Source organism: Trachypithecus francoisi, unplaced genomic scaffold (assembly GCF_009764315.1).
Source record: "Trachypithecus francoisi isolate TF-2019V2 unplaced genomic scaffold, Tfra_2.0 Lachesis_group17, whole genome shotgun sequence".
NCBI lineage: Eukaryota > Metazoa > Chordata > Mammalia > Primates > Cercopithecidae > Trachypithecus > Trachypithecus francoisi.
The window spans coordinates 79,244,583-79,266,991 of record NW_022681462.1 but is presented as its reverse complement, the minus strand read 5'-3'; the positions used below and the strand labels follow the sequence as shown (position 1 = coordinate 79,266,991).

The window sequence follows — 22,409 nt, the reverse complement described above, 5'->3', positions numbered from 1 at the left end:
CCTCAGAGAAATGGAAGTTAGAACGTTCTGTGGATGTGGAAGATATTATCATTGAGAAGGGTGAAGGGAACACAGGAAGTCTTGGTTCTATTTTGACAACTTACGAGTTGTTCTTGCGTCTTAAATGATTTCAAAATAAAACATTATAAAAAACAACACTTAGAGACAGCCCCCAACAGTGGAAATCAGATCATGTCACTCCTCTGCTCAAAACCTTAAACGGCTTCCTGTGTCCTTCAGAGGAGAAGCCCAGTCCTTTCCTTGACCCATGTGATGTGGATCCTGCCCAATCTTGTGTCCTGTCACTTCTCTGACTCAGAGAGCTCAGCCAGTGTCCACCCCCCGACTGTCCCCAACCAGCCAAGCACATCTGGCCTCAGAGCTTTTGCACTCACTCCCTCTGCTTTGAACATTTCTCTCCTAGAAATCTGTGGGGCTGGTCTCCTTCCTTTATTTCTGTCTCCACTTAAGCGTCACCTCCTCGGGGAGTCCCTCAGGACCTTCTAGGCTAAAAGCCACTGTCATCTCTGTCTCTTTTTTTTCAGCACATGCTGCCTGATATCAGCATTCGGCCTGTTTATTGTCTCTCCCCCACACCTCGAAGCTCTTAAGGTGCAAGGATTTGTCTTTTTTCTACACTTCCAGGACAGCAATGGGCACATAGGAGACATATTTTTGATGACTGAATGTTGATGATTGAATGATTGGAGGTTAATAGAGTTTGCCTTGACCTTGTGCCAGATCCAAGTCACCATCTCCAAGTCCGCCCGGGAGAAGATGCGGCTGAAGCAGACGAAGGAGATGGAGCTGCTCCGGAGGCCGGAGGAGCCCAGGACAGAGTGGGGGCTCACTCCCCAGGGCCTGGGCTCCCGGAGAGCCTTCATGAAGGAAGGTACTGGGTGCCCGGTGTCGGATTTGCTCAGGCTGAGGGAGCTGAGTCTACTCTCTCATAGCCTGCTAATGGGCCCATTTTCTTTTTCAAAGTTTTTATTATTATTTATGTATTTATTTAGAGATGGGGCCTTGCTCTGTGGCCCAGGCTAAAGGGCAGTGACACCATCACAGCTCACCCCAGCCTCAAACTCTTGGGCTCAAGGGATCCTCCCACCTCAGCCTCCCAGGTAGTGGGAAATACAGATGTGTGCTACCATGCCTGGCTAATTTTTAAAAATTTTCTGTAGAGATGGGCATTTCCCTTTGTTGCCTAGGCTGGTCTTGAACTGCTGGCCTCAAGCCATCCTCCTACCTCAGCCTCCCAACATGTTGGGGGTACTGGCATGAGCTACCGTGGCCAGCCATGGGCCCGTTTTCAAAGGAGGACATTAAGGCCAGGGGAAAACAGACCTGCTTAGTCCTAGGGCTTTCTCTGTGTCCACAGGCCTCCTTCCCCTCCGAGGCAGTGGGACCCTGTCTGTGCCCACTAGGTCGTGTGGCCCACGCAGAAACGATGTCAGCGTTATCCTGAGGAAGCAGGCCAGCCGGACCTCCCTCCCCAGCATTCCCGTCAGCCAGCGGGAGCCCCGCTTTGTCCGTCACGCCTCAGGTGGGCAGGCCCAACTGGCAGGCACATGTGTCCCTCTGCCCATGCTGCCTCGGGATGCCCTGAGGCATGGCAAAGGTGACCTCGGTGGCTTTGCTTCCACCCCTTGTCCATGTTAGACCAGGAGGCAGCCTGGGGTGGTGGCTGCCTTGCCAGAGAGAGAAACAGTGTCAGGGACTCATCATTGTCTACAGGCTGGGCTGGGGACCCAGGATATCACAACTGGAGTTGTGATGTGCCCAGCCTGTGTGACATGTCCTGGAGGAGTGACCGGTGCACCAGGGCCAAAAACACCAGACAACAGCCCCCAAGGAAGCAGCTGAGAACAGCAGAAAGAGGATGAGAGGATTGGGGAAGACCTCAGTTTCTTTCCTGTTGCTTCATAAAATGTTAGGGCTGGACAGCACTAGCTACAGACAGGAATCAGAGGGTCCAGAGCTTCTACCAGGGCACCTCAGGAACCATGTCTGGGACATGGGGACGTTCTGTCCCCATTCTACCAGGCGAGTTTCTATTTTGCCTCTTTTTTTTTTGTATACTGGGCATTCACGTGAGATTTCATTTGGAAAGATTTTGCTACTGAAAAAAACTTAAAAACAGCTTGGTTCAGAGTTTCTTTAAGTGTGGGATGTGATGGTAAATGATCATAGACTAGATCATAGACATATAATTTCCATGCTATAAATAATGCCAGCTCACCTCCCTTTTCAATTCTCTTTCTATCCTTTCAGTTGTCTCAAGTAGAAAGTCTGAATTGGGTGCTAGTCTTTAGCACCTCTCTTTTTATTTTTATTTTATTATTTTTTATAAAGAAAAGAGGTTTAATTGGTTTATAGTTCCACAGGCTATACAGGAACCATAGTCGCTTCTGCTGCTGGGGAGGCCTCAGGAAACTTACAATCATGGTAGCACCCATCTTTTTAAACAAAGAGATCCTCTTTCAGGCTCAAAGACAGAAGCTGCCTGCAAATTTTTTAGCTAGAGTTTTTAGCAATGTTTTACTTTCATTGTAAATATTTATCATATTCTATGACAATGTTAGTTTATGGTAGTGACAGAAAGTTCCCTTTGGAGTTAAATTCTTTAGGATTTGAAATTCTTTTGTGATTTGAAGAAAAGTACAATGTAAATGAAAGGACAGGCTATTGAAAGATATGGCAAACATCATGAAAGTGGTAATTGGATGATATGATTGATCCTGAGAACTATTGATCTATATAACCCAACCCACTCTTTTTTTTTTTTTTTTTTTTTAAAGACAGAGTCTCACTCTGTTGCCCAGGCTGGAGTGCAGTGATGTGATCTCTGCTGACGGCAACCTCCACCTCCTGGGTTCAAGTGATCTTGCCTCAGCCTCCTGAGTAGCTGGGACTTCAGGTGCACGCCACCATGGCCCAATTAATTTTTGTATTTTAGTAGAGATGGGGTTTCACCATATTGGCCAGGCTGGTCTCGAACTTTGACCTCAAGTGATTTGCCCACCTCAGCCTCCCAAAGTGCTGGGATTACAGGTGTGAGCCACCATGCCTGGCCAACCCACTCATTTTACAGCAGCAGAACTGAGACCTAGTGATGTAAAGGCCACCCAAGTTCACTCAAGGTCATGGTGCCCGGTAGTACCACCATCTAAAGATCACTAGACTGAGACTTTGGCTAGTGATGCTTGACCCAGGATAGTCTGTTGTCCCTCTTTATTTGAACTGTTTACGTTTGGCAGGTGAGCAGGTAGGCAGAAATAAAATCAAGTAGGTTAGGTTGTTGGAGTTAGGAAAAAAAGGCCAACATTCTCCTTTTACAACCATCCTGGAAGCTGCATTCGAATCCTCCTCATCTTCCTCTCTCCTCACAGTGAATGAAGAATCCCTTAACTTGCTTTATAGTTTGGGTTTTTAGTCTGGCTGGAAATGATAGTATTTCAGGATTGTAAACCTGCTTGTCCTCCTGATTCTCCTAATATGTCCTGTGAGGGTGTTGGAAATAAGAGCTAGGAGTCACAAGGAAAATGAGCACTCAAATAAAGGATTTCCTCAGCGAGGCAAATTTACTTCCGCAGAAGGCTGCTGCTCATTCTTCTGGTGTGCGAGAGCACACCCAACAAAGGAGGGAAGCGGTTTTTATCCCTAACGCAGTCAGTCCCTACTACTGTGTCCAGTCTCCATTGGCTGGGGTCAGACAGCACAATCTAAGCTGATCCCGACTGGCTACTTCAAATGGGGGGTGGGGGTGGGAGTGGGGCTCTAGCGGCGGGAAGAGCAGTTTTGGAACTAAGGGACGTCAAATAAGGATCAGATGTGGGTTGTTACAGATTGGTAACTGATGTGGGTCACAGATTGGGAATGGCTGGAAAGTTGTTTACCGTAACTAGGGGCAAGGCGGCAAGGAAGTTAAGCTTTGAAAATAGAGGACAGGTGGGAACTTTGAAGAGGCACTCACTGTTTCCAGCAAGGAGCTGGCCTTTCTTGGGAGACTGGGTTGGTTTAGGTGAGCTCAGCTCAGGATCTGTTCAATTTCTTCTGTTTTGTGTGTGAAAAATAGAAATGACTGAACCAGAAGGCACAAATATGAACCTGACAGGAAAGCTGTCAGACACAGGGCAAAGGGGGAGGCCACACAAGCCCTCAAGACACTGGAGGCTGGAGTCCCCCTGCCAATGCCTTTTGTGGGTTTGTTTTTAAGTCCCGTGGATGCTAAATGCCCCTGCAGGGTGTGGTGAAGGCGGGGAAGGGGGGCAGTGGGGCAGGAGGCTGGATTGCTCTCTCCAGAAGACTGAGCCTCTTTGTGAGAGTGTTGCAGACAGCATGTCATTCATGTCTGTGCTGCCCAGGGAAGGACGGGCAGGTTGGATGTTACCTTCTGCCTTTCAGAGAGTGACTGAAAGAACTGATTAAGAGACCGTTCCACTTGCCAAGGGCAGTGCTGAAAAGAGAGTCCAAGAGTGAGGGCTTTGTGTCTCCACTTTTTTTTTTTTTTTTAAAATCCCCGAGACTGAATCTCATTCTGTTGCCCAGGCTGAAATGCAGTGACATGGTCTCGGCTCACTGCAATCTACACTTCCCGAATTCAAGCGAATTCTCCTGCCTCAGCCTCCCAAGTATTTGGGATTACAGGCATGTACCACTATGCCCAGCTAAGTTTTGTATTTTTAGTAGAGACAGGGTTTCACCATGTTGGGCAGGCTAGTCTTGAACTCCTGACCTCAGCTGATCTGCCCGCCTTGGCCTCCCAAAGTGCTAGGATTACAGGTGTGAGCTACTGTGCCCGGCTGTGCCTCCACGTTCAGTAAAGGGCTTCTTCTCCACTCAGACTTGCCCAGTACCTCCAGATGTACTGTGATGAAAATCATCCTGGTGGAGGTGAAACTCAGAAGAAAACTTGCCAGGAAGGAAGATGTGGTAGTGAGAGCTCTGGACTGGGAAGGGAACCTTCTTGTCCTGGCTGTGCTGACAGAGGAGCCGAGGGGCTATGGAGGGTCCCCCACCCTCTCTGGTCCTCTGAGACCTCAACTGTGTGATCAGGGCATTTGGCTAGACAGAGGCCCTGTAAGATTCCTTCCTGTCCTAGGAGTTTCTGATTCCAGCATCTGTCCGCAGGGCAGGAGAGCCTAGAAAACATGACAACCTGCTTGTTGTGGGTTGCTGCGTGTGTGGCTGCATCTGGACCATGTGGGTGCCAGTTAGCTACATTGCCTTCCTCCAGCCATCTGCTCTTGGACCCTTCCCTGCTCATGGGCAACCTCACAAAAGGCTGGATAGCAGGAGGGAAGGAGGAGGCACTGACCACATGGGCCTCTGGTTGGGGATGAGGTTAGACTGCCACCAAAGTGAGTAGGGAGATCATTCATTGATGGCTGAGGGGGCCCCACCCCACCACAGATGGGGCAGGTTTGGAGCTGTCCCCCTGACTGGGGGGGTTTTGTCCCATGACATCACGTGGCTTATCACAAGTCTGTTTATAAGAATCGCATTGGCAAGGGCAGGAAGGGGAAAAGTCAGCCAAAGGTAGAGTGAGGAGGTCTTCATGGCTCCTGGGGAGGGAAGCCCAGGCGCTGGGTTCTTAGCCTCACCAGGCACTTCCCCTTGTACACCCTCCCTGTTAGGTGCGCTCACGGTGGTGGCATGGCCTCCCAAGGTGAGCAGTGGCAGGAGCGGCCACTCAGACTCTTGCCTGTCCTGCTGTGTGAAGCCTGTTGTTTTTTTCCTGTGAATGCAGCTAACTCATTACCTGCGGTGCTCACACTGGGTTCTCCTGAATGGGAAGAAGAGGAGGAGATGGATCTTAGAGCCTGTAAGGAGTTGAGGCCTTTCTCGAACCCGGAGCTGGGGCTGATGGATGCACTCCAGTGCCTCAACAGCAGTGACTGGTGAGGAGATGCCTCCCCCATGTGCTGTGTTCTGGCCAGAAGCAGGGGCTGTTGCAGAATAGCTTCTGCCCCTCAACTTCCCTCCTCTCCCACTCTGGGGTTCCAGCACCACGGAGGGTAAAAGCCAGTTTGGAGGGGGGACTGTGTGCATGCATATAGATATGCGTGTGTTTATGTGCATGTGTGCATGACTGTGTGGTGTTCCTGGCTTCATGTGCGTGCCCTGGGAACCTCCAAGCAGCCTATGCATGGCTCTGTGATGTCTGTGATGTGCCAAAGCCAGGCATGGCAAGGGTGCATTTGATTCCACACTGTGGGGCCCAGGAAAGACCACAACCCTTTATTTCTCTGAATGAAATTGAATCTGCTCCAAGCGCTCCTCCCACTGTGGGGACACAGGACCGTGGTCATGAGCAAAGCAATGCCTCGGGCTCCAGAACGTTTGTGAGGAGCCCTCCCTGCCTTTAGTCCTCCCTGTTCAAGTGCCTCTTATTGAAGGTGTTGGCTTTGCGTCAAGGACCCAGCTAGGTCCTGGAGGTGGGCTTCCATACAGCACTGTCAGAGCTGAGGGCTGGCCAGAGGCCACATAAAACTGGCTTTTACTGAGTGGTTAGGATTCCAGGCCAGGGTGTTACCCCAGGAAACTCTACTCTGAGGCCATGGAATGGCACCCTGCTGCGGGTGATGGTGGACTGTGATGCTGTGTGATGTGGGGCCCCTAGTCTGCAGAGGGGTGGGGCTCCTTCCTCCCCACCACTTGCAACAGGGCCTGGCCTTGCTTCTCAGGCAGATGAAGGAGAAGGGGCTGGTGAGCATCCAACGCCTGGCAGCCTGTCACTCAGAGGTCCTCACCGGGAGGCTGCACGACGTGTGCTTGGCGGTGACTGGGGAGGTGAGGCCCCCCAGCCTGTGTGCTGTGCATTTGGCCCCACCGCAGCTACTCGATGCAATCCACTAGCAGCTGTGGAGGGGCTGTGGCTCCAAGAACATGGGGATCCCTGCCTATTTCTCAGCCTTCAGCCACTGAGGTAGGAGGTAGCTACCCATTTCTCAGTTTGGAAAACAGGCCTGGGGTTTCCTTATTTGTAATCTTTGGGAATGGAAACAATTAGAATCCTACGTGCGCATGTGTCGGCCTGCATGGTCCTCTGTACTCAAAATACCTGAGGAGGGATGGAGCGTCCTGGGCCAGATCCCAACTCCAGGGCAGTGGCAGTGTTTCCCAAAGCCTTTCTTTCATGGCTCTGGAGCTTGGTCTAGCTGGGTCCAGAGAGGCAGGAGGCTGCATTTGGTCTCACGTGGAGGCTGTGCCCTGCTCCTGGGAGTGGGCTGCTCCAGTGGGGATCGGCGGGGGAATGAATACAGAGGATGCTGTTTTGTTGACACACAGGGGCCTGGGCTGTGTTGGGAGCATCTGCCTTCCTGCATGTGGCCTGGAGTCTCTGTTTCCTTTGCAAAGTGAGGCATCCAGAAACAATAGTTACGTTCTCCCAGGTTAATTAGAGCCTCGGTCAGCACTACTGGGCTTCTCATGGTACCTACTTCTCATTTGGTAGTTGCAAAGATACAATCAGACATTCTTTGTAAAAGTGCTTTGAAGACAGAGTGTACACATTTCCTATGGTCATGTTAATGACGGGATTAATAATTGAGATGATAATGAAATGGGACAGTTTTGCTCAGAGCGGCTGCAGGGTTTTCGTTTCCAGCGTGGCAAGACCTAGGTCAGGGGAAGGTGGGGGTGGAGGATGGGGTGGTGCAGGGCCCACTCTCCGTGCATCCTAGAGCCCTTGGCAGGGTCCAGCACCCTGGAGGGCCCTTCTCCCCTCTCCAAGGTCACCAACCTGCGGTCCAAGGTGTCTCGCCTGGCCATCACCACCTTGGGAGACCTCTTCCAGGCCTTGAAGAAGAATATGGACCAGGAGGCCGAGGAGATTGCCCGCTGCTTGCTGCAGAAGATGAGGGACACCAACGAGTTCATCCAGAGAGCAGCTGGCCAGTCCCTGAGGGCCATGGTGGAGAACGTGACCCTTGCCCGCTCCCTGGTGGTCCTCACCTCGGCGGGTGTCTAGTATGTGGCTGCCTGTTGTCTGAGGGGTGGGGGAGGTCAGGGAGGGTAAGGCAAGGGGAGAGGCCCTGGGATGTGAAAGGAGGGAAGGGTGCAGGGAGGGAGGGAAGCAGGCAAGTGAGGCTGCAGGGGGTCCCTCGGGATGCTAGAGGCCAGGGTGATGGGTCAGAGGTTCAGAGTGAAGAAGGGGCCCACCTCAGACTTTACAGCAGGTGCCTCCCACTTAGCTGGGGGAGGAAGAAGACCCCTGCTTCCCTGTGCCGGACACCAGGCTTCTCTCCCACTTTTCATCGGCCAGGCTGGGGTAATGCAGGGAGCTCTGGCTGGAACGGGCGGGGGAGCTGTTGCACTCCAAGGCTGGGGAGCACACCATGGCTGTGGGAGCACCCCGGGAGACAGGGCTGCAGAGGCAGCCTGAGCGTGGGCCCTGGAGCTCCTGCCACCCGCAGGAGCAGTGTTGCTTTCTGATGAAATGTGAGCCAGTGAGAAAGGCGCAAAGTTTCATTTTTCAGCTTGCCCCGCTGGATCTGCTCCTGTGGGGGGGGAAGGTATTGGGCTCCTGTTGGAGCTTTTCTGCAGATTTGTCTTCCCTGTCATTAAAAACCCACACTAAAGGCAAAACCAAAAGCATTTCCTAAGCCGCTTCTCCCACAGAGCAAAAGGCCCCTCCACCCCATAAGTGGATCATTGCACCAATGCATGAGGTTTCTCAGGAGCCCCGGGGGCCTGTTGGACCGGCTGGGTAGACCTTTAGTAACTGTGCCATAGCATATTGCAAAGGGTGAGATCCTGCCCAGCCACATCACCTGGGTTCACATCCTGATTGTCACTTCACTTCTCTGAGTCTCAGTTGACTCATCTGTAAAATGGGGATAATAATGGTGTCTACCTTATGAGGTTGTCATGAGAAGTAATTGAATTGATTCATGAAAGCACACTTAGAACGGTGCCTGCCCATACCTGACATTCACTGAGTGCTTACTGTGTCTATAATTAACTTAGGAGAAATGAATTGCATTTTTTTTTTTTTTTTCTGGATGCCTCCCTTTGGCTCAGCTTCCTCACCTGCAGAATGATGATGATAATAGTAGCTAATGAGGTGGATGTGAGATAATGGATAAAAGGTGCTGGCATGGAGGGACAGGCAATTGATCACTGTCAACAAGAACCAGGGTCACCGCTTGTGCATCTGAGTCCACTGGGATCTTGCTGAAATGCAGATTCTGGTTCAGATGCCAGTGCTGCTGGTCCAAGGACCAAGCTGAGTAGGGAGAGCTCTGATGTCCCCCACTGTGTTCCACTGGGGTGGGACTCTAGGGAACAAAAGGGTCAGTGCTTTCTGATGGAGTATGAACAGAGAGGCCCTTTGAAAGAGGTGCCGTTCTGACAGGTTTCTCTTATAGAGCTCAGGTTCCACTTGTTATGGTCACCAACTCACCCATGAATCCCTCTTCTCCCTCCTCTCTCAGTTCAGTTCAGCAAACATGCATTAAGCTCCTGCTGAGCGCCAGGGACGTGTCAGGCACCAGCAGGGCAGCGGGGTTGCCACAGAGGGGGAATCAGAACTCCAGCCAGGATACCAGGTAGGGCGGGGCCAAGGGCCTGGGATCAGAGAAGGCAACCAGCCAGCCCTGAGGGGCCTGGAGCATGCAGCTTAGCTTTCCTGGGATCCTGCAGAGGGTCAGGCAGGTGGATGGAAGCTATGTCCTTCAGCTCTTGTCCCATCCCTTCCGTCAAGCCAAGCCCACTCAGCAAGGAGTCCTTGCTCCCTGCCTCCACTTGCTTGCCTTCCATTTCCCCTCTGTCCATTGAGTGTTGCTCTTGTTTCTACCTCACCCCAGTACTGTTCTCTGTAAGCCCATTCAGGCCTTTTATTTCTGGAGATGCTTAATGATCACTCTTTTCGTCATTATGGATACAGCAGTGAACAAGAAAAATGAAGGCCCCGTTGTTTTGGAGTTACTTCCTAGTCAAGAGAGACAGATAACCTGGTCCCCGCCCACAGGGAGCTGGCAGCCTGATGGGGGCCCGAAGGGTGCAACTGTCCTTCCCCGGGGACAAAGACAGCTACCTTGGGCGGTGGGTGGGATGTCTAATTCTGCCTATGGGGCTGGGGAAGGAAGGAAGAGGAGACGTTGGTTAGGTAGGACTTTTCTAGGTGGAGGGAAGATGGAGTAGAGTATTTAGAAAAAAGGAAGGTTCTGTGTGCAGGAAGCTCCCTGGAACAGCAGGCATACGGTGTGTTGGGGAACGCTGGGTAACTTCATGTCGCTTTCCTTCCCTCTCCTGTTGCTGCTGTCACCCTGTTAGTGTTCTGTCCTCAAAGGTTCCCCTCAGCTCACATGGGGACAGGTATTTTTGGAGCCCCTGGCTGGCATGAAGCATGGGTCTGCAATGGTAGATCCTTGTTTGCCAGCCTGGGGACTCCCACACCACTATCCTGAGACTGACGCCGGGGCCATGATTTCCTTTCAGCCACCGGAGCCCCTTGGTCCGGAAATATGCAGCCGAGCACCTCTCCGCCGTGCTGGAGCAGATCGGTGCTGAGAAGCTTCTCTCGGGCTCCAGAGACAGCACAGACATGTTGGTGCACAACCTGGTGAGGCTGGCCCAGGACTCCAACCAGGACACCAGGTAGGGCAGGGCCAGGGGCCTGGGGGCGGAGAAGGCAACCAACCAGCCAGCCCTGAGGGGCCTGGAGCACACTGTTCAGCTTCCCTGGGATCCTGCAGAGGAACAGGCAGGTGGACCGAAGCTATGTCCTTTCCTTTTAGCTCTTGTCCCATCCCTTCCGTCAAGCCAAGCCCATCCAGGGAGGGGTCCTGACTCCCTGCCTCCACTTTCTGGTCTTCCATTTCCCCTCTACCCATTGAGTGTTGCTCTTGTTTCTACCTCACCCCAGCACCGTTCTCTGTAAGACCATTCAGGCCTTTTTTTCTGGAGATATTTAAGGATCACTCTTTTTGTTATTATGGACACAACAGTGAATAAGAAAAATGTAGCCCCTGTTGTTTTGGAGTTACTTTCTAGTTGAGGGAGACAGATAATAAATAAATAATTGTGGTAATTTTAGATACATATCAGGGATATAAAGAAAAAATAGGCCGGATGTGGTTGCTCATACCTGTTAATCCCAGCACTTTGGGAGGCCAAGGCAGGAGGATTGCTTGAGGCCAGGAGTTTGAGACCAGCCTGGGTAACACAGTGAGATCCTGTCTCTACTTAAAAAAAAAATCCTTGGGGTAGTGTTGCACACGTATAGTCCCAGCTACTGAGGGGCTGAGGTGGGAGGATCTCTTGAGCCCAGGAGGTAGAGGCTGCAATACAATGGTGTTAGGCTGGGGGCTGCTTTAGATTGAGGGTTTAGAGAGCCTTTTTTAAGTTTGAGTTGAGAGCTGAACGGCTACACGGAGCCAGCTCTTTGAGGATCAGGCAAAGGAAATGTCACAAAGGCCACTGGATGGGAACAAGCTTGGTGTCCAAGGGTGGGGACAGCCAGCCTGGCGGAGCACAGTGAGTGAGGGGTGGGGGTGAGGGTGGGCAGCAGGCCCAGGTCAGGGACATTCTCTTAGGCGAAGGTCAGAAGTTGGGATTTTGGGTGGTGTGTGATTGGAAGTCATTGGAGAGTTTTCTTAGTGGGAGTATGAGGAGGTGTTAGAGGATTTTAAGCAGGAGAGTGAGAGGATCTGGTTGACTGTCTTCAAAAGCTAGGGCTGGGGCTCAGTTCCTCACACTCCTCAGTTCAGGGCTTATTATCAGCTCCTCAGTTCAGGGCTTATTATCAGCTCCTCAGTTCAGGGCTTATTACTACCACATCCACTTAGATGAGTGTGTAGGTCTCCACCCCTCACTCCATCCCCACCCCGACTGGAGACCGTGTGGCACCTGTCAGGGCTTCAGAGGCCATGCCCACCCTGGATGGGTGAGCTCCAGGCCAGGCATTCTTATAGGGTACCCACATCTGAGGGTGTTCCCTGAGGGGTGTAGTGTCTGCAGTTCTCCTGTTCTTCCCTGCTGCAAACAATGCTGAATGGCACCTCCTCAGACGTGCCCAGGAGCAGGACCGTGGGTCGGGCGCACATGTGCACCAGCAGCCCCGCCCTGCCTGAGGTCTGCATCTGCCTCCCTCCTGCCCAGCCTCTCAACGTGTGGCAATTTCTGGATTTCTAATTTTTATCCATCTAATGAGTAAAAATGACAGCTCATCATTGTTTTAGAGTGCTTTGCCCCCCTGCTTATTAATAATGAGTTTGAGTGTTTCTTTACACGCATGCTAGCCTTTATGATTAAAAAAAAAAAAAAGCCTCTCTGGCTGCTGCAGGACTGGTAGTGAGAGAGAAAGGCAGGAGCAACAGCAGATGATGGCTGCCCCACAGTCCAGGCAAGAGGGGCTAGAGGCTCAGACTGGAGGGTGGTGAGTGGTTTTGGATATATTTTGAAGGCAGAGCCAACAGGATGCAGGTGGTAAGGGTTTCAAAGACAAACTGAAGATGCTCTTAAGTTTTTACCTGAACAAGGGCGAATGATAGTGCCATTTGCTGAAATGAAGAATATCAGTGGAGAAGTGGAAGGTTTTGCTTACTCCTGCAAGAATGACCATAATCAAAAAACCAAAGAAATAATAGATGTTGGCGTGGATGTGGTGAAGGGAACACTTCTACCCTGCCGGTGGGAATGTAAACTAGTACAGCCACTATGGAAAACAGTGTAGAGATTCCTTAAAGAACTAAAGGTAGAACTACCATTCGATCCTGCAGTCCCACTGCTGGGTATCTACTGGGTATCATTATACAAAAAAGATACTTGTACATGCGTGTTTATAGTAGCACATTTCTCAGTTGCAAAAATGTGAAAAAAGCCCAAATGCCACATCATCAATCAACGAGTGGATAAAGAAATTGTGATATGTATGTATGTATGTATGTATGTATGTATATGTGTGTATATATATGCGCACACAGAATGGAATACTACTCAGCCATAAATAAGAATGAATTAATGGCATTTGCAGTGACCTGGATGAGATCGGAGACTATTACTCTAAGTGAAATAACTCAGGAATGGAAAACCAAACATTGTATGTTGTCACTCATAAGTGGGAGCTAAGCTATGAGGATACAAAGGCATAAGAATGACATAATGGACTTTAGGGACTCAGGAGGAACGAGTGTGAAGGGGTTGAGGGATGAAAGACTGCAAATTGGGTGCAGTATATACTGCTCAGGTGATGGGTGCACCAAAATCTCACAAATCACCACTAAAGAACTTATGTAACCAACCACCACCTGTTCCCCAATAACCTTATGGAAATAAAAAATTAAAAACAACAAAAACAAGCAAACAAAACATTGACTGGCCAGGCACAGTGGCTTACATCTGTAATCCCAGCACTTTGGGAGCCCAAGGCAGGTGGATCGCTTAAGCCCAGGAGTTTGAGATCAGCCTGGGCAACACAGTGAAATCCTCTCTACAAAAAATACCAAAATATTAGCTGGGCATGGTAGCGTGTGCCTGTGGTCCTAGCTACATGAGAGGCTGAGATAAGAGGCCAGGAGGCAGTGGTTGCAGTGAGCTGAAATAGGGCCACTACACTCCAGACTGGGCAACAGAGTGAGACCCTGTCTCAAAAAAAAAAAAAAATCCTAAATCACATTGCCATTAAACTTGGGGCAAATGCTTTGAAGAGTCACTTTAGGGGGACTGAAGGAATGGGATGAAATGTCTGTAAACAACCATCCGTTGTGTAGCATCTCCTAGAACATCTACTATATAATAAAGTGTTGTGTAACTCTGCCATGCAACATAAAAAAAAAGACGTAGAAGGTTTTGGTTTGTTTGTTGGTTTTAAATGGTTGTTAGAGGGATGGAGATCAAGGTCTAAAGTCTCTCCACATCTGCTACTCCTCTCCGTTCTGACCTCTCCCCACACTAGATGGTGGTGACTACGTTTCCTTTTCCTTCCTAGAACTCTGTCCTTCCTGGTTTCCATGGCACTGTACTCTGGGTATTCTCCTTGTCCCTCTGTGACCATTCTGCCCCTGACTGCCAGCTGAGTGTAGGTGCTGCCAAGGTGTCTTTAGTCCTCATCTCCCTCTCCTGACTTTCACTTCTGGTGGCTCCAGCCGCCAGCAAAGTTGGAGGCTTCTCAATTCTTGCCCTCCAGTCTAGACCCTTCTTCAAGCATCAGTCCCCTATTTCTAAAGCCTCCATGGGACCCACCACCTGATGTCCTACTACCGTCTCCAGTGCTGAGTGTCCCTAAATGAACTCATTGCCTCCTCTCCAAGTCTGCTTCTCTGTGTTCTCTCTATCGTTAAAAGTGACTGTTATTTACTGAGCCACCCAAGAGGCAAAATGGGGACTCCCATACTTCACTGATTTCAAGACACACATCGTTCCCTGATTTTAATATCTTTAAAATTGGCATGCATCTTACAATGACAGGCATTTCACAGTTGCTATTGGGTTTCAGTTGGGCTAGGCAGTGATTATGACATAGGCATTTTTGTTGTTTTAAGAGATGGGGTCTTGCCACGTTGCCCAGGTTGGAGTGCAGTGGCTACTCACAGGTGTGACCATTGCACACTACAGCCTTGAACTCCTGGGCTCATGTAATCCTCCTGACTCAGCCTCCCAAGTAGCTGAGACAACAGGCACGCACCACTGTGCCCAGTTTATGATGTAGTTATACTATCTGCACCTTCACAAACTTAGTCATTGTCGCTCAGAGTATTATTTTCTGAATGAAATTTTCCATTGTAGGAACCACACTATGAGCCTTTCTTTGTAAACTTTTCAATTTATTTTCAGAAGGGATTTCGGGATGCTCTCTGGAGAATCATTGAGTTTAATCTGTTTAAAGTTTCTTAGGAATATTACACTATTATTTGCAATTGAAATGAATCATTATTGTATATGAGAAAAGGCATGGCAACATCAGTGGATATCCATTAGATATCAATGAAGCAGACTCTCACTGTGGAAGGAATGACCAACTCCCACATTTTTTTGCGAAGCAATCACTAAGAACTTTACCTGAACTAAGGAAGAAAAATACCGACAAGCAATGCTCCCTTTTGTTTCTGAGATAGCACATAGGAAGATTGCCTTCTCACATGGGTCGGTGTCATTGGAGGCTGTGGAAATCACCAGTTTTTATTTTTCTGATTTTCCTTAGTGGAAAATAAAGTAAGGGCGCCTTTTACAATTAATGGAGTCTTAGGTTTGAATGAAATATGATTTATGATTTTAGATGCTTCCTGCTTCACTTCCAACTAGCTACCAAATCCTGTAGTTTCCATCTTCTCAGCAGCTCTTGGATCTGACTGTGCTTCCTTATCCTCACTGTACTGCCTGATTTCAGGCCTGCACAGTCTTTTGCCTGGACTATTATGGTGGCCTCCTAATAAGTCTCCTGGCCCCTAGCCTTGTCTCCACCGATCCATCCTCTGCACTGCTGCTAGAGACATTTTGACTAATGTACAAATTGAATCATTCTTCAGCTTTCTATTGCATGCAAACTGAGGTAGTCTAACTCCTTCATGTCTCCCTAAACAGGGTCCTGTGTTCTCCTCTGGCCTGTCTGCTTCCTGTGTCCAACCCCTGCTCACTATTCTCCAACATATCCCCACTGCTGACATGTCACACTGTGTTATAGACCTAAATAACCCTTTTCCTCCAATGTACCCCAAATCCCACCCCACTTGTGAGCTCCTACTTATCTGTTGAGCCCCAACACAAAGGTCACCTCTTCTATGAAGCCCTCCTTGATTCCCTCACCTGCCACCACTGTTCATCAGGTAGATTGACTACTCCCTCCTATATTGTCCCACTTTACCCTTTCTCAGACTTCTAAATGTTCCATATTAGAACAAAATTGAGTACACTTTGGTATAGTCATTCAACGGAATATTTTGTAGCCATTAAAAAGGATGTTTATGGAGAGTTTTAAGGGACTTGGGAAGATGATTAATGAATGATAAAGTGAAAAAGCTGAATACAACTTGTATATACATTCTGATATCAACTAAAGTAAATGCCACAGAAAAAAGACTATAGGAAAATATGTGAAAATTTAATAGTGATTTTCTCTTGGTAATGGGATTATGGATGATGTTTATTATTAATCTATTTTTTAACTGGGTAGGGATTGCTTTCGTAATTAGGAAAAGTATTAAAAACTCTCTTTAATTAGGAAGATTATGTAAAGCTGTAAAGCAAATTTATTATGCATTTCCGAGCTGTTTCTTTATCTTGCCGTCTCTCCTGTGGCAGATTTTATGGCCGGAAGATGGTGAATATCTTGATGGCGAACACTAAGTTTGATGCATTTCTGAAGCAATCCCTCCCATCTTACGACTTGCAGAAGGTCATGGCAGCCATTAAACAGCGGGTGAGTTGTGGGGCATGAGTGGGTCATGGCCTTTTGGGGGTGGGGGCAACAGTGCTGAGCCTGGTAGCCTTCGAGTGGGTCAGGGGAGTGGGGAGTGGATTCCAGAGGCGTTGATTTCATCCACTACTCCTGATAGGTGAGATAGATGTGATTTCTGTCCTCTGCGCTCACACCTGGTTCTGCCCCCACACTGCCTACGTTCCTTGAGGCTCCCTGGGCCTCCACACCTTCATCTGTTAACTGGGGATCTTGATTTCTGCCCCAGCTACTTTCAGGGCTCTGGAAGGCTCAACTATGACATCTGAAGCTCTCCTAGGTGGAAGGGATTATTGCCGTTATGTCTCCACTGGAATGCCTGGCAGTTCCCTGGAGGGCCACTCCTTTTGCCTCATGCTCTGTGTGTATTTTTCAAGGGAATAGAAGATAATGAGGAACTTCCCTCTGCCAAAGGCCGCAAGGTGTCGAGGAGTCTGGTGGTGTGTGAGAACGGGCTGCCCATCAAGGAGGGGTATGGCTGCTCCTGTCTCTCCGGGCTTCACATCTAAGACTTCTGACAGAGGTGTCCTGCTTACCCATGGCCAGGGGTGGCTCTGGGGTGGACACATGGATCTGGGGTACCGCTGAGACCTAGTTGGGTCTGCAATACTAATAGATGCATTTGTAGGATGTGTTTCCCCTCAACCCAAATCCCAGGGAGACCAAATCCTGGGCTTCGGAGCATATGCCAGTAGAAGTTGGTTCCTGCAGTCCCAGCTGAATGGGTGGGGTTCCACTAGCGTCAGTGGTTGCTCTCTGCGTGAGCTCAGTGCGTGAGCTCAGTGTTTCCCCGTTCGCTTAGACCGGCAGATCCTTTAACCACCAGAGTGACCAGCCGGGGACTTGTTCAGAGGCCCAGCCTGAACTAAGGCAGATGAGAAGGCATGGACTGACAGGCTGGGAGGAGGGGCTGTGGGGGTGCTGGGAGCAGTTAGAAACCAAGCAGGAGTCCAATGGTCACGCCTGTGCTTAAAACTGAAGCCCTTCTGCAATGTCCTGGGCTGATCCCATCTGAACTCCCTAGCAGGGCACCAGGGAACCCCCATGCCCACTTCTTCAAAGGTAACTTCCTGCCCCCTCTCCCACTCTTCCTCTCTCAGCCTGACCAGAGCAGCACCTGGGATAAGCAAAACATGAGAGCAGCTGGTATTCACGCCCCTCCACGTCCTCTCTCCCTGCTGTGCCTTTGCTTGTCCTAGGTGCCATCTACACCTAGAACATGTCTATTGGTTCTGCAAGATTCAGCTCACCTGTCACTTTCTCCAGGAAGCTTGACCACTGTGTGCCCCCATGTCCTCAGAGTGACAGGCTGGCCTGTTTGTCATACCTCTGTCAACCCCGTTAATTTATCTGTCTCCCATGGTCTGTGAGCTCCTAACGGCAAAGGCTGTGCTCTCATCTCACAGTTCTCAGTGCCCAGGATAGCTCTTGGCTCTCAGTAGACAATGAGTGTGGAATGCAGGAGTGAATCACAGAATGAGGGACAGTGGGCTCTGCTGGATAGGACCAGGGTATAGGGCATGAGCCAATGACCCAGGCTTGGAGCGGAAAGGTGGGAGACAGTAGTTCTGCACAGAGCTGTTCTCATGCTGGCTGGAAGGGGTTAGCGGGCTGTGATGCGCAGATGATCCCAGTGTAAGAAAATGGGACTTTTTACAATGTCCCCAGTCGCTGGGGGAGTGTGAGCAGAGCCTAGCCAGCCACGGCTCAGGATATAGGAGCCAGGTAGAAGGTTGGCCGTGATGACCTCCAAGGTCTTTCCCCACTCTTACATTAAATGTGCACCAGTTGAAAAGTAATTCCAGCACTTTGGGAGGCCAAGGTGGGTGGATCATGAGGTCAGGAGTTCGAGACCAGCCTGGCCAACATACTGAAACCCTGTCTCTACTAAACATACAGAAATTAGCCCGGCGTGGTGACACATGCCTGTAGTCCGAGCTACTTGGGAGGCTGAGGCAGGAGAATCATTTGAACTCAGGAGGTGGAGGTTGCAGTGAGCCGAGATCATGCCATTAAACTCTAGCGTGGGCAACAAGAATGAGACTCTGTCTCAAAAAATAAAAATAAAAAAAAAATGTTTACCAGTCATCCTTTTGTGGATAGCCACTCCCTCACTCTGGCTTTCCCCATTGCTTACATATCTTCTGAAAAGAGAAAAACGCAGGAAGAGACAGCCCTGACCCCTGACAAGGGGATGGGGCCCTGGGCAACAAGCTGTAGGTGGAGGAAAGCTGGGGGCGGACTAAGCTGGAGGTGACACTCTCATCTCTGCCCCACCCGCCTGTGGGAGGTGGCATGGGACCAGAAGCGGGTTCATTCCCCCGGGCTTTTCCCTGGGGGTCAGATGCCATGCTCCTTACCTAGGTTTAGCTCCAATGGCCCAGGGCTGGTGGGGCTGCGCTCCATGCTGCAGGGTGGCGGGGAGATGGTGGAGCAGCTACGGGAGCTGATGCGGCTGCTGGAGGCCAAGGACTTCCGGTCCCGGATGGAAGGCGTGGGGCGTCTCCTGGAGTTCTGCAAGGCCAAGCCGGAGCTCGTCGCTGCCCACCTGGTCCAGGTGAGCACCACCTGCTTCTACTCTCCCACCTGTCTCTCCCCTGGGGGGTGCAGCTTGAAGTTTGAAAACTCTGCATGGTGTTGGACATTGTGTCAGACCCCTCGGGGTGTAAGGAGCACTTGCTATGCAGTTGGTCTTTGTAACATGGAGACTACCTGGAATCGGCTGAGTGGGTGAGGGTGGAAGTGGCTGAGTGGGCAAGGGCACTGCCTCTGCCGGCACCTTGGAAATGCTCAGAGATGTCTCTTGTCCTTCTAGCAGATTTACAGCGAGGAGGGTAGGAGGGAGAGGTGGAGGATACTGTGGTGAGGCCTTGGGTTGCTTCTGGGGAGCTAGGTGCATCATGTTCGGGGGCAGAGCATGTGGCTGGACAGGTGTGTTAGGAGTAGGTACAAGTCCTTCACAGGCTGAACACTCGGGTGGTGCCTGCTTCTTGGTGGAGTGAGGCTGCTGACAGTCAGTTACACAGCTGAGCAAAGACACAGCTCAGCGTCAGCAGACCTGGGTTTCCATCTAAGTTTCTTACTAGCCGTGTGATCTCAGGCAAATCACTGAACCTCTTGGAGCCCCAGTTGTTGTTGTTTATGGGAAAGTGGAGATGGTAACATGTATTCCATGGGTTGTTGAGATCATTCAGTAAAAGGGAGATTGCAGAGCAACTAACTAGATGCCCTGGACACTTGGCATGCAGTGAGTGCTCAATACCTGTCGGTTCCTCCCCTCTTGCCCACCCTTTTGAGGAGGTGAGCTCTTCGTTTTTGAGAGTGCTCTGGCATAGGTCGGGGATGCAGGAGGAGTCTCTGCTGAGTTCGCTCAGTTGGGCCGGGTGAGCTCCAAGCTGCCTGCACTGTGAGAGTCCCGCCCAGCCTGGGTTCCCATGGGTTCTTGGTTTCTGTTTCCTCAATAGGTCTTTGATGCTTTCACCCCAAGGCTTCAGGATTCCAACAAGAAAGTGAGCCAGTGGGCGCTGGAGTCCCTCGCCAAGATGATCCCCCTCCTCAAAGAGAACTTACACCCCATGCTGCGCTCCATCATCATCGCTGTTGCAAAGAACCTGAACTCCAAGAACTCGCGGATTTATGCTGCTGCTGTGGCTGTGTTGGATGTGATGGTTGAGAGCCTGGGTGAGTGTCCCACCTGGGCCTGTGTGGCTCTGGTCACCATGTCCACCTTCCTGCTTGGAAATCTGCAAGGTGGATAAGGCTTTGGTTGGTTCCCAGGCCAAGTGTTTCACCAGAGGCTGTGTAGGGCAGAGGTGGAGCCCAGAGCCTCCAAGGCTCTTGGCTGGTGGGCTTTTCCATGTCACAGCCACCCACACCTCTGGACGACTGGAAGTAGAGGTGATGTGGAGATGATGCAGTCCAGCATCCTCATAGACACATGAGGGAAATGACCCCCCAGGGCCACAGGGCACCACAGTGAGTGAGTCAGGAGTGCTGAGAAGGCTTAAGTTGGGCCGGGTCTTGGTGTGGGGTTTGTTGTGATGGGCAGGGAGGGAAAGTGGAGGGAGGGGAAAGAGGATAGAAGGAAAAAAGGTGGGAGCTATGGAAGAGACATCAGGAAAGGTGAGAGCTTCTCGGTATGACATCTTACTTCTGGAATGTTAGGGGAAATGTTGGTGCATCTGCTTGTGTTTTCTTATTCCTTTCATGGATGATAGAAGGTGATGTTTGGTGTATCCAGTACATGGATCAAAGTGCAAATTCCAAACTTTGGGTGTGTGGAGAAAGTAGCACGTGAGTGGACTTATGCAGCCCAGTATAAGGATGAGCTTTCCCAAACAAGACTTGCTTCATGGCCTGAAAACTGCCTGTTTGCCTTGTTGCTGTGTGTCCTGATGAGCATAGAGCAACGTCTTGGCTTTAGCATCCAAAGACCATCCTTTAGAGAGGCTGGACACACCTCCTGACACACTTGCTGCCCCGCCCCCCCCACACCCCACTTCCTGGCCTGAGCCCAGCTCCCTGGGGCTGGGACAGCCACTGTGTCCTTGGCTGGAGGCTCCAGGAAAAGTTTCAGTTACAAATCAAAGGCCTGGTCAGGTCTCTCTCTGCCTCTTGAGTTCATAAATATTGTCAATTTCCGCTCTTCATCTCAGAGGGAATTTATGATTTGCTGAGTTTGTTGCTGTAGAACAAACAGTATAAATCCAGCTCTAAATTACGGCTTGTTCTCAGTGTTGCTATGGGTGAGTGAGATTGCTGTTGCCAATAACCAAGGCTCTTGGTAAATCACCATGGGCCTTGGATTTATTGGGAAAACCTGTACCAAGCGAAATAGGCTTTAGCTATTTGAAGAGGATAAGCATCCTTGTCTGGGGAGAGGAATTTTTAACTCTTCTCCCTCCAGGTGTTTTAGTTACCACGTTTTGCCATCAGGCCAGCCTCCTTGAGCTTGCTGGAACTGTGACGCTTTGGGCAACAGAATCTAGTGTCTCACATTGTCACAAGACTCAGGTCCCTCTTATTTGGGGCTCTGCTGTACTCCCACTAGACTGGGTGTCCTGGAAAGGAGAGCCTGGGGGTGGCCTGCTTTTGTGATCTGAACTCACCTGGTAGCAGGATTGTAGCTACTAGGAAGACGCCTCAGTTCTTCCTTCCAGGACAGGGCCTCCCTGGGTATGGTACCCTCTGGTTCATCAGTCAGAGGTTTTGGTGCAACATGAAGGGTTGGCTGTCTTCCTCTCTAATCCATAGGTCAGTGCTCAGGCTGGAATGGAATGGTGTGGGCCTCAAAGGGATGAATGGAGTCCAGTAAATCCCTGGCAAAAGTCTCTGGTGGAGCCCAAAGGGTAAAATACTGTTTTTTTTGTTTGTTTGTTTTGGTTTTTTTTAATCTGTTTTTGTTTTTTTGAGACGGAATTTTTGCTCTTGTTGCCCAGGCTGGAGTGCAGTGGTGCGATCTCGACTCATTGCAACCTCGCCTCCCGGGTTCATGTGATTCTCCTGTCTCAGCCTCCTGAGTAGCTGGGATTACAGGTGCATGACACCACGCCTGGCTAACTTTTTAAATTTTTAGTAGAGATGGGGTTTCACCATGTTGGCCAGCCTGGCTGGTCTCAAACTCCTGACCTCAGGCGATCCACCTGCCTCGGACTCTTCAAGTGTTGGGATTACACACATGAGCCACCGTGTCTGGCCAAATAAACTGTTTTTTGAGCAGGTGAGGCATGGGCTATCTGGGCCTGATGGCTTTGCTGTAAGCCACACCCTCTCAGCCCAGCCAGCAAAACGGGTTTTGAAAGTGTTCCTAACTTTGAAGTGACAAGCTGATTTCCACATCCATGTAGGTCAGAACTGGAGGGAGTAGGTTACCAACAAGGGGAACTCATCATTGCCAGGGAGTACCTAGGGTAGAATCCATCTCTGGGAATGGTTCTCATCTGCCTGTCATGGTCTGAACCTGGCCTGCAGATGGAAGTAATTCAGGTTCCCGCTGTCCCAGGGGATTGGGTGA

At 50.3% G+C, this 22,409-nt stretch overlaps 1 protein-coding gene across 1 annotated transcript in view; it reads left to right on the top strand.

Moving 5' to 3' along the window:
- TOGARAM2 (TOG array regulator of axonemal microtubules 2) overlaps nucleotides 1–22,409 on the top strand; it is a 54,616-nt gene that overhangs the window by 19,174 nt on the left and 13,033 nt on the right. The window contains exons 8-17 of the mRNA XM_033176161.1: nucleotides 742–892; nucleotides 1,379–1,543; nucleotides 5,750–5,900; nucleotides 6,687–6,792; nucleotides 7,736–7,971; nucleotides 10,444–10,602; nucleotides 16,243–16,360; nucleotides 16,774–16,868; nucleotides 18,761–18,953; nucleotides 19,861–20,077. Of these exons, the coding sequence (XP_033032052.1) occupies nucleotides 742–892; nucleotides 1,379–1,543; nucleotides 5,750–5,900; nucleotides 6,687–6,792; nucleotides 7,736–7,971; nucleotides 10,444–10,602; nucleotides 16,243–16,360; nucleotides 16,774–16,868; nucleotides 18,761–18,953; nucleotides 19,861–20,077 (1,591 nt within the window). The remainder of the gene's footprint in view (nucleotides 1–741; nucleotides 893–1,378; nucleotides 1,544–5,749; nucleotides 5,901–6,686; nucleotides 6,793–7,735; nucleotides 7,972–10,443; nucleotides 10,603–16,242; nucleotides 16,361–16,773; nucleotides 16,869–18,760; nucleotides 18,954–19,860; nucleotides 20,078–22,409) is intronic.